Here is an 18585-nt window from a genome sequence, read left to right as displayed (position 1 = left end):
ATTTGTTGTGGTATACTTATGATATTCTAATTTACTTCAGATCTACTGAGGAACATCGCAGGTATGTTAGCTCTGTTTGATAAACTCAAGAAGTGTGAATTTGAGGTTCAAAACATTTCTTGCAGCCCACCAGTCTAAAAGCCATCCAAAGGTTTTCAGGCTTTGCAAATAAAAACCTTTGAGATAAAAACCTTATTTATTCCTAAAAAAGAATCTGACACTGCTTGTTGATCTCTGCGGGCCCAGCCTTTTATTGTTGAGGTGGATACTTCCAAGGGGGGAGTTGGAGAAGTTATTTCTCAGGAGAACATGCAGGACGGGAAGCTTCATCCTTGTGCATTCTACTCCCATAAGTTCTCTACAGCAGAGGCTATTTATGATGTGGGAAATTGTGAACGTTTGGCTATTAAATTACTTTTGGAGGAGTGGAGGCATTGGCTGGAGGGTTTTGGGTGATCGTCCTTATGGCCCATAAGTACATAACCTATTTTGAATCTGCCAATAGGTTGAATTACAGAAAAGCTCACCGGGCTTTGTTTATTGCTCAATTCAAACGTATTATTATCCACAGACCGGGTTCAATGCAAAAGCAGATGCCTTGTCAGAAACCTGCTGCGGTTCAAGGAGCGAAAGTTCCTGAGAACTGCACCTGTTGTCTAGGAATCCACATACTGTAATAATCAAATTTTATGGATCACATTTTAAACATTGGTTATTTTTTTTACAAGGGAGTCATTTAAAACACTTTGTAAAATATTTAAAACTGATAGATTTATTGGGTGAGATTTAATAGGATGAGAGATTCAGAAAGTGAGAGATTTGGTGAGAAATCTCCAGTTTTTTTAAAGCGGCAATCATTTACACTGCCTGGTTTTGCAGTGTAAATGATTGCCGCTTTAAAAAAATAGGAGATTTCTCACCAAATCTCTCACTTTCTGAATCTCTCATCCTATTAAATCTCACCCTTTGTTTCCAGTAAGCATCTTTTTTTTCACACTAAACCTGCTCTTCCTTAGACATTGTTAATCCATTTCGTTTAACCAATGAAATAAATGCTTTTCAATTCTGGTCCATTCAGCTGAGTTTCCCTGTGCAATAGTAGTAGATGACAGCAGCAGCACATGCCTATACAAGCTATTATCCTTCCTACAGTAAGTGTGGCTGTAGCCAGCTCCTCCCTCCCATGCCTCATGTGTAAGCAGCCCAGGATTTCTGCTTCAGCTCACTTCTATCCCGATCACCAGGTCTGACAGCCACAGCTCCATGTCCCATACCTCCAGGCTTTTTACTATAAAGGGAGAAGACAATTCACTCACACGCTGCGCAGCCCTACAGAAGCCGTTCTACTCAGGAGACAACTTGCCTGGGAGAGATTGATCCGGGGGGGGAGGCTGCTGTCTGCAGGAGATACAGTAGCCCCAACATGAAGACCTTTGCTAACTGGAGAAGCGAGTAGCAGCCAGTGTTCCATGCAATGCTACTGTACTTTCCCCCACTTTAATTGACATAGTAATCAGCTCTTACACAGCAGAGAATGATACCTCCAAGCAGCACCATGGGAGACAGTGTAGACAGGGAGGATGAACTTGGTAATACTGAACAGCCTCAATCGCCAGCTTCCACCAGTAGCCAAGAATCAAAGGTACTGTATTTGCTTTGTGATGTTACTACAGACTGTTACTATGGGTTGTTACTACAGCTTGTTACTACAGGTTGTTACATACACCAACAGAAGCATGACAGCTCTTGTGTGAGCAGCTAAGCTGCCCCGGTGCAAGGGCTCCTGTTAGACTGCTGCTGATGAAATTACTATTTATTTTATCCTTACCTCCTGGTACTGTCAGCTACTTGTTATTGTGATGTATTTGTTCTATGGATTGTCTGCAAGCTATACACAGTATTACACTCGGATCATAGGACTGTGTTAATATACACTCCGTGACTTCATTGAAAGATAGAATAATGTATAACATGTTTAATATACATCTGCTGTGCCATTAGATTAAACGAGGGCTTAATGTTCTTGAAAAGCATACCTTACCAATTTTGGAGATACAATCCAGATATTCAGGTTATCCTGTCAGGCTGGATTCAGCTTTGAAATGTTATTATGTGTGCACGCACAATGCAAGGTAGAGGGTGGGCATGGAATGTACTGTATGCCAGTGATGTCTGGATGCCAGTGATGTGTGCACTTAGGTCAGCCTCTGTGCACAGCAGCCTAGCCCTGCTTTATAATCCAGATGCTGTGCTGTGCATTATGATATATAGCACGATTCCATCCAAACAGCAGTCTATCTTTATGCAGCCAAGAGAATTTATACAGCAGACTTCTATGCACTAATGGGGCAGTGTGTGGAAACCTGATGGAAGGAAATCAAATTCTGCAACATATACAGTTACATAGCTTACTGAATTCACTGAATATTTAAAAGATGATATGCACAAACCCCAAGATAAATTATGTCCCTAAACAACCAGCCTAAAAAAAAAAAAAAATGAAAACTTAGAACAACAGATGTGTCCTTTTACACTGTCGCGTCAAATAGTCCCTACTCTGTGCACCAGGTACAGCAAGACTCAGCTGCACCGAGCATCATTTTACATTAATGCTGTGTACACACGGGGGCGATAGGGGCAGAAATCGCTGGGAATATGGTCGCTGAGCGAGCATATTGCCAGTGATTGGAGTGTGCCCCAGCGATAAATCGCCGGGTGCGCGCTCCCGTGTTCAGCCCATGAATGGTCGCTGGTCGGAGGAACATGCTCCTCCAACCAGCGACATCCCCTGCCTCTTCACCCAACAGTGTTTAAATTTTCATCTGTGACCATCTCTGGTCGCAGATGAAAACGGGACACGGGGCAATATGATTGCTGAGCAATATATTACTAGTGATCATATTGCCCCGTGTGTACGCACCTTTACCTTTTGCAGTCCAAATTCTTTTTTGCAATTCAAACAGTCTGGTTTAAATGTTTAAATTAATTGTCTTTTTTTTTAATGAAAAAAAAATGGTCTACATTGAATGTTGAACCATGTTAATATTCTTATTTTAAAGTGGCTCACCATTGGATCTGCTACTAGCACTAGGGCTTTTGAGCCTGACTAGACGTTGGACTTGAAAGGGTTAAAATATGCATCGTATTCACATAAGAAAAAAAACTTGGAAGCACACAACTACATTGCAGCAGATTAACTTAATGTGCACAACTAATAATAATAATAATAATACTAAGGGACTATGTAAAAACCAGACCGGACTACACTCCGGAGTGCCGGAGAGGACATCAAAATCTGCAGTCCGGAGCTTGTAGGGTCCGGTCCAGGGGGTGTCCTGTCCGGGGGGGTCCCTGTGATAGCTATCACTAGGGACATGGGGGAGGGGAGATTACAGCCTCCCCGTGTGGTCCGGACCGCCCGGTTTTCTACATGCCCGGACCATACAGGGAGGCTTTATTCTATCCCTACTCCTCTCCCTGGTGACAGGTGTCACAGGCAGCCCCCCGGACAGGACACTCCCGGACAGGACACCCGGCGGTCCGGGGGTTTTGTCATGGTCCGGTTTTCACCCATACCCTAATAATAAAAAATAATAATGTTATTTATACAGTATAGCACTTTTCTCCTAATAGGACTCGAAGTGCTTGTATTAGCCTTTTACGGCACAAAATCCAAACAAACTAACAACTTAACAAAGAACATTAGTGAAATGCTTGGGTGAACAGGAAAGTCTTGAGTCTATTTTTGAAATGTTTCCAGAGTGGAAGCTTCTCTTATACATTTGTGTGTGTCTGAGTCTGACTCTGTATATGAAGTGCTACTATGCAGCAGCCAGGACTTTTCGAGTGTGGTATATGGACCCGACAGTTGGGATCCCAACAGTCATTAGCTTGACGGCAGGATCCCGACTGGCCGGACGCAGACAGGGGGGCAAGTGCAACAAAGCCCTTTGCGGGCACGGTGGCTTGCTACGCTCGCCACCTATTCTATTCTTCTATTCTGATTCTGCATGAACTGTGGAATCAATGTGGTAAATTTACTAAGATGGAGTTCTACTGAAGATGGGATTTTGCACATAGCAACCAACCAATCAGATTTAATCTATAATCTTATAGAAGGTCCTAAATAAATAAGAAATGGAATCTGGTTGGTTGCTATGGGCAATGTCGCATCCTTAATAGAACTCCCATCTTAGTAAATTTACCCCAATGGGGTGTCCCTGTATGTTATTCCCATTTTTTCTTGCAGCTCCTGAAGCTGTGAGGACAAGTAAACCCTCGGGAAATAACACGTGGCTTAATTCCCACTGATTGAATTGGAAGAAGCTGTAGTTAAAGCTGCAGCTACTTGAGTATGCTCCATTGTTGCATATTTGAAGGCATGTCTGTTTGTGTTGTGTATGTTGCATGTTGAGTTGTGTGTATACTGTATGCATTATTACACCTGTTGTGAGACAGCTCTTTCTGACAATGATAACAGCTATGAAAGCAAGCATAGTGATATGGCCAGATGAGGAATACAGTATGTGGATTTAGATCTGTGAGCACAACAACATCAAATAATGAATAGCAATGTACTGTATTTGTAAAATGTTTATTCCGGTACTTTCTATACATCATTTCCAAAGAAAAGGGCTGTTGGTAGGTGCATAGAGCTCAGATCAGTTTTGGCAGACATTGGTGCACATTAATCCCCAGGAAATGTTTAGTGATTGTGGTTTTATTGTATCATGTCTCTTTAGTAAATTATATTTAATATAGTGTAAGGAACAGGAAAGTATTGTGAAAAATCTATATTACAGCATATACACAATAACAAAAATATGCTGCTAGCTGGCTAATACTGAAGAATAATGAACATCCAGAAGAACAAAACTATTGGTGAACATACACTCTGGAGATATCTCTCCAGGAGCTGTTGCCCGCGATCCCCCCTGAAACACCTGGGCACCTCCCGGGCAGCAGGACTGCATACCATACACCTTATGCAGTTCTTTTGTACAAGATGTGAAAATCGCATATGATTGACTTCATGCTATGCAATTACAGCCAAGCCTGCCAGATGCTTGGCTATGCAATTTATTTATAGTGAAGCACTTGCGATTTTAAGACTCCAATGCGATTTTGACACTTTTCATTCTATTTTTTGCCGGAATTAGATGATCGATGACCAAATTGCTGTGGAATCACCCTAGTGTATGGGAACCTTTTAAAACAGTCCACGAAGGTTAGGGCTAGTTTGCAGACAGCAGTATAGAATTATATAGTAATAGTAAAGTTGTACAGGACATTACGAACCTTATTTGTTCCTTTCTGAAACATAGTACATATGAACAAACCTGCTTACTGCACATACTGAATCAACTCTTCTAAAGGTGCCCATACACTGAGCCCATTTCGTCCGATTCCATCAAATCGGACCAAATTGGGTCAGTTTGATGTCCCTCTGATGTCCCTCTGTGTGCATCAGACCCGAGTCAGTGGTCGGATCTGCTGGCTGTCTGACCACCTGACCTGGGACCTCCCTCCCGGTGGTGAGCTGGGACGCATGTGATCCATCACTGCCGTCTGGGAAGGTCTCGCGGTGTATCGGGTGGCTGTACACTGCAGCAGTGGGTATACGGTCATGCGTGGTGGGAGAATAAAATAGTGTGCTGAGCATAGCGAGACACCATGCCCAAAGTATGGCGAGCGCAGCGCTACATTTTAGTGTTTATGTTGACTGTGATGACATTCCGGTAAAAGTTAACTTTTTCAATGTCGACCTTACCCATGTCGACCTAATGACCCTGTAGACCTTACCCATGTCGACCTTATGACCCTGTCGACCTAAAGTCATGTCCAACTTCCTACAGGTCGACCTAAATGCATGTCGACCTAATGGTGTCAACCTAATGCTTGTTGACCATAATGCTGGTGACCTAATGATCCATACTCCAGCAGTGCATGGGTACCTTTAGGGATTTTTATTTGTCAAAAATAAAACTTAAAGTTACATGTAGAGGTTGCAGTTTTAGGTCAACACCAAAAGTTCAGCACCCACAAGGTTGACTGCAACTCATGGAAGGTGAGGAAAAGGTTGAGATGAGTTTTTCCCTTTATTAGATGTCAATGTCAACACCTGAGCGCATTGGCCCCCAATTAGTGAACTGGCATGGGTTGCTTCGACCGCCATGGTTCAGGCCAGGTGCTTCCCTCCACTGCTGCTGCGCTTGGCGCATTTTAACATTCCCAGTCGCAGTCCAGAGGGCGGGTAATGTATAATACAGGAAATTAAAACAAAAAAGTCAAACTTTTTATATAAATCGACCTTTTGAACACATCGACCATAAGCATGTCGACCATATGGTATTGACATTGACTATCAACCTACCAACCGTATTACACATGTAGCTACTATGACAGTCAGTGGACAAAACATTACAAACTGCAGAGGTTTAATTAGGAGGAATGGAAGTTTAATTAAGATTAATAATGGTTACTTAATGGCAATCAAGGCATTTTAAAGTGAGGATAAATAGACAGGAGCTTATTCTTTAATCCATTGCTCTTAAAAGCTAGTAGCTTTACAGAATCGGGTAGCCTGAACCATCTGCTTGGCTTGCCATTTTTTATTTTTTATTAATATTATTTTGGCTCTGACAGCATGTAGACCAATAGTATACACCTGCTTAATATCCTGTACACCATTGTCTAATATACAGATTTAATTTCCTCTTCTCCGAGGGCTACACTGTTTTACATATACAGTAGGCCCTCATTCAGATCTGATCGCAGTTCAAATTTGTTCTCAAAATGGGCAAAACCATGTGCACTGCAGGTGGGGCAGATGTAACATGTATAGAGAGAGTTAGATTTGGGTGAGCTATTTTCTTTCTGTTCAGAGTAAATACTGGCTGCATTTTTTTTACACTTCAATTTAGATTTCAGTTTCAACACACCCCACCCAAATTTAACTCTCTCTCTGCACATGTTGGGGGAAATTTACTAAGATGTGTATTCTACTTCACATGTGATGTTGCTACGGACAGAGGCGTAACTATAGCACCGCAACCCCCGCGGCCACAGGGGGGGGGGGGGCGCTGTGCATGTGTGGGCGCCGGGGGGGCTGTGGTGCTATAGTTAGCCCCCTCCCGTCCGCCCATCCGCCGCCCGCAGCATTACCTGACTTCACTGGTCCCGTCCCGGCTCCCTTGCTGGCTTCATTGTTCTGCTAGTGAGACGGACCACAATAAAATGTCCGCCCCATATAGCAGACAGTTCTCTGAAACTGTCTGCTGTATGGGGGCGGACATTTTGTGTTGGTCCGTCTCACTAGCAGAAGAATGAAGCCAGCAAGGGAGCCGGGACGGGACCAGCAAGACAGGTAAGGCTGCGGGTGGGGGGTGCGGCGGGGGGCACCCCCCATTAACAGCGGGGGGGCACCCAATTCATAGTTACGCCACTGGCTACGGGCAACCAATCACAATCTACTTCTTATGTATTTAGCACCCTCTAGAAGATAGTAGACAGGATCTGATTGGTTGCCCATAGCAACATCACATGTGAAGTAGAATACACATCTTAGTAAATGTCTCCCGTTACATCTGCCCCACCTGCAGTGCACATGGTTTTGCCCATTTTGAGAACAAATTTGTTCTGCAATCAGATCAGGGTTGCCTACCCTCCCGGAATGGCCGGCAGGGTCCCGGAAATAGGGTCCCCCTCCCGGCCCCCCGGAAAGACGGGGCAACCCTCCCGCAAAACCGACGGCTCCCCCCCGCTGGCACAGGCGAACCCCCCTCAGCGGGGGGGGGGGGGGTGTTTGTATGTCCGCGGGTCTCAAATTACGTGAATCACGCCGTTTTAGCCCTGCCCACCGCAGTGCAATGCCTTACAAATGGCATTGCACGTCGGGGGCTTGGCTAAAACAGCACGATCGTTCTGGTCACGCCCACAAGTAAATAGCCACCCATGTGGCTCCTCCCCCTCCCCACCCCTTTTCACTTCCCTTCGCTGTCTGTACGCATGATTGACAGCCGGCGGCCGTCTGTGGGCAACATGCCAGCATTTTCTGTGAGTGCCCCAGAAAGCGCAGACGGCACCTGACCATTGGGGGGGCCTTCACCGTACAGAGTAAGTCTTTACTTACTCAATAGCTGAGAACACAAGGGGTCAATTCGCTGGTGAGTGATTACAAATGGATTTCTCACTGTGTGCAAGGCTGCAAATGCATTAGCAGCCATGCACATGTGCGGGATTTAACTCATGCAGGGCAGCATGGGGCAGCATTTACCTGATCACTGTATCATTTCTAAGTGATGTGCAATGTATTTGTGCCACCATTACAAGCAGTCCTTTGCTATTTCAGTGGCTCATTGCCTGCGTTGCTATCTGTGATGTGGCCAGCTGCTGCAAATTGCATGTAATTCTTGTATGTGTATATTTTTATTAAAGTGTGCTTATTGGAGATATACAGTATTCTTATGTTCAGTAAATGTCAATTTCATAGATACAGGTACATATTATATATGGGATAGATTAATATGTAACAGGTGACACTAAGCCAGTATGAAAATATCAAGCCTGTTTAATGGGGTAAACGTGCCCATGTCCTGATAAAGGAGGAATAACCAATGAGTAGACCTGCATTATGTTGTCAACATGAAGGCAATAGCAGTTCTGGGGATCTTTATGTTTGTGCTTTTAGAGAAAGCAATTAGGATGCAAATAAGGTGTATCCGTTTAACCTTTGATTTAATGACTTGAGAGGAATTGAGATGATAAGAATTCTAAGGAAGCATAAATATCTGCCTGCTGAGGGCCACAGATACTAAACCTTTAACAGAATCTATCAAAATCTTTCAGTGTTTTGAATTGCTCCTACTGTACATACAACATACATCATAATTTGGCAATATAAGGATCTAGAACAATATCTGCTTGAATGATATTTGTATGTACCTAAGGTAGATTAGATGGGCTGTGTCATAGCGTGTGTCTCATCCTTCCAGTACAAGTACAGTATGAAGAAGAAGACACAGACATACTGTACTGTAGTGATCAGCTATGGACCACAAATGTGTGCAGCTGCATTTATATATTTATTCAGCACAGTAAAATATTGCCATGGTCTACTTGGTTGAACACACATGTAGCATCTTATTGTCTCACAGTTAATCCTACACTTAATTATCTTAGATCATTTTTATTTCTGCTAAAATACTGCTCGAATCATCATTTATACGGTATGTGGTACATGAAATTTTGGCGACTGGAGTTATTTCAAATTGGTTTTGGTTGTTAGGCTGACAATAATAAGGTTGACCACTATGGGTCAACATACACTACTGTAGGTCTGCATTGACAAAAGGTTGACATAGAAATTGTCTACACATGAAAAGGTCAAATTTTTCACAGTTTTTTTTTTTTCATTCAGATAACTTGTTCATACTTTATGATCCACTACAATTGAGAACAGAAGCAAGGGTATGCGTTACACTAATTGGAGTCAACAGAGACACCAAAATTGAGAAAAACTCATGTCGACCTTTTTATCTTGCAAACTTTTTCATGTTGACACTTTTGCTTGTGTGGACATTTGGGGCCTGATTCAGGTTGCTTCGGTGAGCTGCGGCACCTGAGACGCCTCCTGCCTCCCGTCTGAACACCTGACACCGCTGAATCTCCTCAGTAACATTTTAGAGGATGCGTAACAAGAAGTCATCCCTCGCATGCCTCCACTGCAGGAGAAATCATTTGATGGTCACGACCAGCAACTGATATCTCCTGCCTTCTGTGAAAACTGAGTTTTATTTGAGCATGCCTGGAGGAAGATTGGGCGGTGACGTCAGCAGCCCGCCCCCGGCAAGCAATGGCTGCCTGCATTCATATGGGATGCACAGTGTTTTCCTGGGCGCACCCACCGCTTTTGTGGGTACGCCCAGGAAATGCTAAGCATCCCCATGCACCTGCCCCTAGTCTGCCCTGAATATCTTGGCAACTATGCAAGTCGCTAAAGCCATTTGCAAAGGGGGGCTGCACATGCGCATAATAGACCATGCGCAGTCCCCAAAATATCGGGATGGGGCTGAACTCGCTGTATTGCAAGTAAACAAGAATTCCCCCCCATTAACCATATTTTGTCCTAGGGCATTTTTTCCTAGTGCATGCCGACCTTTGTTACATTTTTGCTGTCGGCCATTTGTAGACCTAGGTACTGTTGAAGTTATAATCCACACCCATTTCACATGTAATCAGTTTAAAATGTTTCTTTCTGGTTAGATTTTCTTATGTGCATCTGCTTAAGAGTTGCCTCCATAAAATGAAGTTAGACTGGCTTGCTGTAGGAAATAGTGACCAAGCTCCTATAAAGATGCCCTCGGAGCGGAGGTAGTGTTTAACTGCCTGGTTTTTGGGGCTAAGATGTCTCTGTGCATTCCTGCTAAATTCAGTTTTTAGGGTGCCAACATTTATTTGGGTCGGACACTTCCAGGATGGCTAGGGTTAGACTGCAGGGTGAGGTTAAAGTTAGGCACCAGGGGGATAATTAGGGTTAGGGAAAGGTGGAGAAATGCCACCAGGTGAGTGTAAGAAGCCACTAGACAACCAGGGACAGTTTGTAAGCAGTCTACCATGCTGACATATAACTTGGGTACACATGATGAACGTCAACATGATAACATGCTGCATATTGACAGAACGATCATGTTGACCTGATGACTTACAGGATAACTAGCAACATGTTATTAGTATTACACTACTCAGTAGTCTTTCATCCTACAAATCCATATCTAGTTTTTGCCTCAATGTTTATCCCATATTCTATATGAAATGTGTTCATCCCACAATCAACATTTAGACCTGTACACTGATGTTTATTGCCACATGAAGTGTGAAAAAATAGCACCTTCCTTGTTACCCCCTCCATTGATAAATGAGCCATATTGAATTTATTTGCAACACAACTATAAATCTGAAAAAATATTAAAGGCCCAAGTCACATTAAATCTGCATGCCAATGGCGTAACTACAATAGGGGCAGGGGGTGCAGCTGCTATGGGGCCCAGAACTGAGAGGGGCCCACTTAGCCTGTCAAAGTATTATGTGCTGTATACATTTTTCAGCATTAGGTGATAAATAGGGGCACTTACAAACTTTTGCTATGGGGCCCACATGTATCTAGTTACGCCACTGCTGCATGCAATCCTGATATTCACATAGTTCAGCGACTTTTTGAAACTGAAACTGAGAAAATGTTTATAAAATTGTAAATATCTATAAAACATACATTACACAGCCTGCGCATGCTGGCGCGATCAAGGTGGACGGTATCAGAAAGTGATGGGCGCTCCTGGATGGTGACTGTGAGGTGCTTTATACACAAATCTTGTCCATTCAGTGGGTGTGTTATGGTTTGTCATGGTCGTGTTAGTGGAAGCAGCTGCGTATACAGATTCACAGATGCAGGCATAGGAGGCATAACCTGTCATTAAAGTATAAACCTATAAATAGTAAAGGACAGATAGGGTGCGTACACATGGGGGCGATTATAGCAAATATCGCTGGAAATATGGTAGCTGAGCAACCATATTACCAGTGATTGGAGTGTGCACCAGTGATAAATAGCCGGATGCACGCTCCCGTTTTCAGCCCCTGAATGGTCGCGACTTCCCCTGCCTCTTCTCCCTGCAGTGAGACCTTTTCATCTGCGACCTACTCTGGTCGCAGATGAAAATGGGACACTGAGCAATATGATTGCTGACCAATATATTGCTAGCAATATATTGCCAGCGATCATATTGCCCCATGTGTAAGCACCTATAGAGCTGCCTGAAAACCACAGGGGTAGTACTGTAGCTGCCTGGAAGCTGTATGATTCCTTTTTTTTTTGGCAGTACAAAGTATTTTTTATTTTGCCACCAGTGAAGTAAAAAGTAGCTGGCAGTGGATTGTTGTGCTTGAGGTTGGGGCTGCTTTGGTTGCCTGGTGACTGGCCTTGATATAAAGATGGCAAAGCCAACAGTAATTGAATAATGGATACAGCAGAAATAGGATTTTGCCTATTTCCAGCATTATCTCAAAATCTGCCTGTGATAAAAATTACAGGATGGATTCAAAAATACCTCTTTAGTTCATTGCCTGCTAATCATTCTCAAAAGGGGCGGCATGTATTAATATACATCGCCGCCCTTCGCATGGCAGCCGCCGCGATGCTGCCGCATATGTACTAACAAATGCGGCTAGCATCGGGTTGCGGTGACGGAGACCCCCGCGATACCTGTGATGTGGTCTGCGGGGGTTTCCGTCACCTCCCGGCGGCTGCCAGCGTCCCCCTGCGTCTCCTCCTCCCCCCTGAAGCCGGATGTCCTCCTGGCTGTGACACCAGGGGGAGGAGGAGATCAAAGGAGGGGGGGGGGGCGCGCGGACGGCGGACGCCGAAAGAAGCCCATAGGCTTCTATAGGGTATCGCCACCCAGAGGTGATACCCTGCCTAGCGAAAACGGGGTGGACGGGTATTGATACATAGGAAAATGCGGTAAAACGGGTGTTTTACCGCATTTTACCTTTAGTACATCCCGCCAAAGGGCAGTAAATTGGTATTGTCTCAGGGCCTAATTCATGTTTGTATGCAATGATGATATTCTCACAATGATTATCAGCATACTGTGTATATGCTGTGATTGCACTGCCTGCGTGCCAGAGTGCATTGCTATCGTGCTGGAACTGGCATGTTATACACACAGAGTAATTAACAGAAGAAGACCATTTCGGTGTGTCATGATCGTTTTGGAAGCATGTACCTGCATTCAGCTGCTACCATGTACATAGAGAAACATGGCACCAGAGCTGCTACTGCCACAGCCAGTCTGTCTGACCATAGACACACTCGAGGATTCAATGTTTCAATGAACATAATTGCAGAGTACTTTGTGATGGCTCTGGTGGGTGTTTGTTGCCTTTCCTGGGAAGCAGCTTCACTGGTGATGATTTAGCAGTTCCATAACCTAACAAAATGGCAGCTGTGTAGGAATGTGCATACAAACATGAATTAGGCCCTTAATCCACTCACAAAATGGAGGGTTGCGAGAACATTCACTGCCAAATGTGCTTAAAAATAGCACACTAAGGGCCAGATGTACAAAGCAGAGAAAAGAAAAAAAATATATATCAATTTGGTACCTTAACAGGTTGTGCTTAAAATCAAAGGGTACCAATAATGTTGACCAGAACTGTACATATACAATGTGAGTTACCATGGAATGTCCAACCTGAATAGAGAGATGACTAGCTAAAACCCTTGTTCTGAGAGTACTCTGGACAGTGTCAGACTGGGGCATGAAGGGCCCACCATGGTGAATGCTGTGGTAGGGGCCCATGTTTAGGGGTGTGGCCAGTCTACAGAGGGGCTGTAAGCAGCCACGACTGGATTTACATGGGAATGCCCAGCGTTTGCATGGGGACGTCCATGAAACACTGGACATTCCCATGTAGGACGGCTGCCACCAACCCCATCCCACCCCCCAACAGTGCAGGTAGGAGTAGGCACTTGCACAGAAGCCCTGCACATGAGCATAAACAATTATGCGCATGGCACAAACATTGGACCCCCATGCGAACACAAGGGGGGCCGATATAATTAGAATGAGGGCCTTAGTTCATCAGTGCAATTCCCAGTCATGGCCAATCTGTGTGGCGTTTGTGTGATTTCCCTGTTTGTATGGCTTTCCTTACACACGCCAAAAACATACTGCTATGTTACTTTGCTGTGTCACATAAATGAATCCTAGTGTATATGTGTGTACATGTGATAGAGAGTATAGATTCCACTGGGGCAGAGAACATAGTAACATAGTAATTAAGGCTGAAAAAAGACGTTAGTCCATCAAGTTCAACCTATCTGCCTTGTAACCACTGACTTGAGTAAGTAATATCTATAGGATGGGTGTGGATCAAGTCATTAGGTCGACACTCATTTAGGTCAACATGAGTTAAGGTCGACATGCAGGAAGGTAGACATGACTTTAGGTCGACAGGGTCATTAGGTCAACATGAGTAAGTTTGACAGGGTCATTAGGTCGACATGGGTATGGTCGACATTGAAAAAGTCTACATGTTTTTTTTTTTACTGGGATTGTCAACACAGTCAACATAAACACTAAAATGTAGTACTGCATCCCCTCGCATGGCTCGCTATGCTCGCCATGTTTCGGGCATGGTGCCCCAATATGCTTGGCACACTATTTTATTCTCCCACCACACCCTAGTGGATGGTAAGGCATGAAATACCGCCTGTCGGCACATTTTTGGGTCTAAAAACAGTAAAAAAACCATGTCGACCTATTCACCCTGTCGACCTTACCCATGTAAACCTAATCACCCTGTCCACCTAATGACCCTATCGACCTAACACATGTCGACTTTAAGTCATGTCAACCTTCCTGCATGTCTACCTTAAGTCATGTCAACCTAAATGCATGTCTACCTAATGCTTGTCTACCATCATGCTGGGGACCCAATGACCATATCCCTATAGGATTCCCTTAGTGGCCAAAAAATGTGTTTTGATATAAATTCTTTCACAGTAGTTGCTGTAATCACCCCCCGGCAAGGAGTTCCAGAATTTTACTGCTCTAATGGTGAAGAATCCTCTTCTCAATTCAGTGCGGAATTTATTTTCCTTGAGCCTCAGTACAGGGATGCGGTCAATTTGCCGGCGGTCTGGAATCCCGACCGCCGAAATCCCGAAACTTTCTCCCTTTGTGGGTGTCCACGACACCCATAGAGGGAGAATAAAATAGCGTGCCGAGCATAGTGAGGCACCGGGCCCGCTGCGTGGCGAGCGCAGCGAGCCCGCAAGGGGGGGCGATCCACGTCCCCCCCATGTCGGGATTTCGGCGGTCGGGATGCCAGTGTCGGGATTCCGACCGCCGGCATTACGTATCGGATCCTCAGTACATGCCCGCGTGTCCTAAATATAGGCCTGTTAGTGAACAAATCATCTCCAAGTTCCATATGATTCCCAATCCTGTATTTGAACATACTAATCATATCATCTCTCAACCTCTGTTTCTCCAGTAAAAAAACATATTCAGCCTGGTTAACCTATCTTTGTAATCTAGTGATTTGAGACCTTTTACTAGCTTGCCCTTCTCTGTACCTGTTCCAATTCATTTATGTCCTTTTTAAGGTGCGGTGCCAAGAACCGAACACAGTATTCCAAGTGTGGTCTTACCAATGCCTTGTAAAGAGGCACTATCACATTGGCATTCCCTGATGAGAACTATGTGAATGACTAAATATTTCTCGCTGTATAATGGGCCTTATTCAGATCTGAGCTCAGTACAAATTTGTTTGGAAAATGGGCAAAACCATGTGCACTGCAGGTGGGGCAGATGTAACCTGTGCAAAGAGAGTTAAATTTGGGTGGGATGTGCTGAAACTGAAAACTAAATTGCAGTGTAAAAATAATGCAGCCAGTATTTACCCTGCACAGAAACAAAATAATTCACGCAAATCTAACTCTCTCTCTCTATACATGTTACATCTGCCCCACCTGCAGTGCACATGGTTTTGCCCATTTTCCGAACAAATTTGTACTGAGCTCAGATCTGAATAAGGCCTGAATGTGTGTGTGCTATATAACTGATAACACAGCTCTGACAAGTGTTATTCTACAAGACAAACCAGTGATATCAATTAATGTACCTGGCAAAATGGCATGGCACCTAGTAGTAGTAGTAGTACGTTTATTTATATGGCGCCGCAAAGTGTCCGCAGCGCCGTACATAGCAAACAAAAAAAAATGACGAGGTAACGTACAGGGTGTGTTGAAAAATACAGTATAAATGGGGGTATAGCTGGTAGAACTAAAATCAGCATCAGTTCAGAAGTAGGTGTCAAAATTGTCAAGGAGACTAAAGATGAAGTAGAGGAAGGGAAGAACAGGACAGGAGCACAGGTGAGGTAAAGAGGTAGGGTGAGTACGTGAGGAAGGAGGGCCCTACTCATAAGAGTTAACATACTAAAAATAGGTGGGTGGACGAACGAAAAACAATAGGATAAGTAGGAACGGAGGGGAACGGAGGCAGGATAAGAGGATCAAAAGAGGTTAGGAGGAGGGATAGGCTAGTCGAAAAAAGTGGGTTTTGAGGGAGCGCTTGAAGGAGGTAAGGGAATCAGAAAGCCTGATGGGTGGCGGGAGGTTGTTCCAGTGCAGGGGGGCAGCGCGAGAGAAGTCTTGGACACGGGAGTGGGAGGAGGTGATTAGGTGAGAGGGCACCATCAGACTAGGCATAAAGCTACAGCATCACAGTCAGATGCTTTTCCTACTATTGCATCCACCATTTTTGTATAATATCTAGCATTTTATTTAGATTGCACACAAGGGGCCAAATGTAATAGGGTGAGAGTTTCAGAAAAGAGATTTTGGGAGAGTTTTTCCATGTTTTTTAAAGCAGCAATCAATTACATGGCAAAATCAGCCTGGTTTTGCAGTGTAATTGATTGCTGCTTTAAAAAACATGGGAAAACTCTCCCAAAATCTCTCACTTTCTGAAACTCTCACCCTATTACATTTGGCCCAAGGTATCTTTTCAAGAGAGGAATTTTTTCCACAATAACTTCCTAAATTAATTTGTAAAATCTATACAGCATAGTTTTATTTATAGATTGTATCCTCTTGCATCACAAATGTATTTTTCCTATCTCTGATGCAAATAAGGGTCTGTGTCATCTATTAAGTAGATGACACATATTCTACGTGTGCATCAGAGAATAATGGTTTTCAATTACGTTTTATGAAGTCTGGTAGCTGAAAATGGTCTTATTAAATTGACAATGACAGTACAGTCTAATTTCTATTGACACCTGAAAACAGGAGAAATCCTCTTTCTTTGATGTTGTCTGTGATTGCTATGGTTACCCTTATGATGTCACATTGTAAGAGGATAAGAAGAACAGATGGATTCCAGGGGATGCTGCCTATATACTAATACTATGCATAAGTAATCTAAAGCAACAGTTCCTGGCTTCCAGCTGTATAGTAAAGAATGATTTTATTATGATACAGCTCAATTGTGTTTCTTATTATTTAGCAACAGAGTTTACAATAGAAACAAAACTATGCGCCTTATTCTGGTTCACTCCTTCTGGCAAATTCCTTCTTAGATGGACAAATCCATGTGCACTGCAGGTGGGGTAGATGTTACTTGTGCAGAGAGAGTTAGATTTGGGTGGGGTTTTACTTCAAAGTGAGATCTATATTGCAGTGTAAAAATAAAGCAGTCTGCATATTCGCTGCACAGAAACAAAATAACTCACCCAAATCTAATTCTCTGCACATTTTACATCTGCCCCCCTGCAGTGCACATGATTTTGTCCATCTAAGAAGGATTTTGTCAGAAAGAGTGAACTAAAATAAGGCCCAAATTTTGTCCATCTAAGAAGGAATTTGCCAGAAGGAGTGAACCAGAATAAGGCCCAATATGCAGTAGCCTGCTGCATAGTGACATCACTACAGTGCTGTGTAGTAGCTTACAATTGCATGCAGTTTGACAAAATCGCTCCTTCATTTATCAACAAACAGTACTAAAAAGTCACTAGCACTATTATTTTGAGATTAAGGGGGGAATTCAATTAGCCTCAGTAAATTATCGTGGTTATACTGTTGTTGTTGCAGGGCTGATTCAGTTGATGCAGAGAGATTTTGTTTTATACAGGAGAAACAAAATCTTTGGTATAGTAATATAGTAAGTACCATTTGTTCGGTATCCTGGATGCCGTTTTGGTACTTGTGAGTTATCCGGGCGCCCGATGTTGAAATTGAATGTCAGTACAATAAGAGTACGATGCGACGCGATGCGACGCGATTTCCCTTGAAATTTCATCGTATCCAAAATCGCGTCGTAATCGCGTCGCATTGTATGGTATACAATGCCACGCGATGCGACGCGACGCGATTACAGTTATTCCTTAAATTCTGTTGTCCTTAATGTGTCAGATATGAATGATATTGATGAATGATATTGGATGTTCACAACCAGGCCACTATCAACGTGAACCCGAAGCGTGGCGAGCGCAGCGAGCCCGCGAGGGGCGGCGGTACGTGTCCTCTGACCTTTTCATGCCCTACTATCCACTAGGGCGTGGAGTGAGAATAGAATAGTGTGGCGAGCGCAGCGAGCCACCGAGGCCCGAAGCGTGGCGAGGGGACGCGGATACCTTCACAGGTAAGCGCGTCCCTTCGCGGGCTTCACAGGTATCCGCGTCCCCTCGCGGGGCTCGCTGCGCTCGCCACGCTTCGGGCCTCGGTGGCTCGCTGCGCTCGCCACACTATTCTATTCTCACTCCACGCCCTAGTGGATAGTAGGGCATGAAAAGGTCGGAGGACGCGTACTGCCGCCCCTCGCGGGCTCGCTGCGCTCGCCACGCTTCGGGTTGGCGTCAATAGTGGAGTGGCATTAACAATGGGGATGGGATTTAAGTTTTGTTACTTTTTGGGGGTTTTGGCCATTTTTACATTGAAATTAATGTAAAATCGGGTCTCAGGGACCATTTTACATTAATTCCAATGTTAAAATCGGGTACACTGCTAAAATCGGGTGC

The 18585-nt window shown here is 44.0% G+C and overlaps 1 protein-coding gene across 1 annotated transcript in view; it reads left to right on the top strand.

Annotated features, from left to right (window-relative positions):
- The first annotated feature begins 1137 nt into the window (after window positions 1–1137).
- Window positions 1138–18585, top strand: part of STAC (SH3 and cysteine rich domain) — a 242738-nt gene continuing 225290 nt past the window's right edge. Inside the window, exon 1 of the mRNA XM_083188212.1 lies at window positions 1138–1642. Coding sequence (XP_083044338.1) covers window positions 1535–1642 — 108 coding nt within the window. The 5' untranslated portion in view covers window positions 1138–1534. The remainder of the gene's footprint in view (window positions 1643–18585) is intronic.

The sequence above is a fragment of the Crinia signifera genome, chromosome 5 (assembly GCF_055691185.1).
Source record: "Crinia signifera chromosome 5, ASM5569118v1, whole genome shotgun sequence".
Taxonomy (NCBI): Eukaryota; Metazoa; Chordata; class Amphibia; order Anura; family Myobatrachidae; genus Crinia; species Crinia signifera.
This window is presented reverse-complemented; position numbering and strand designations above follow the sequence as displayed.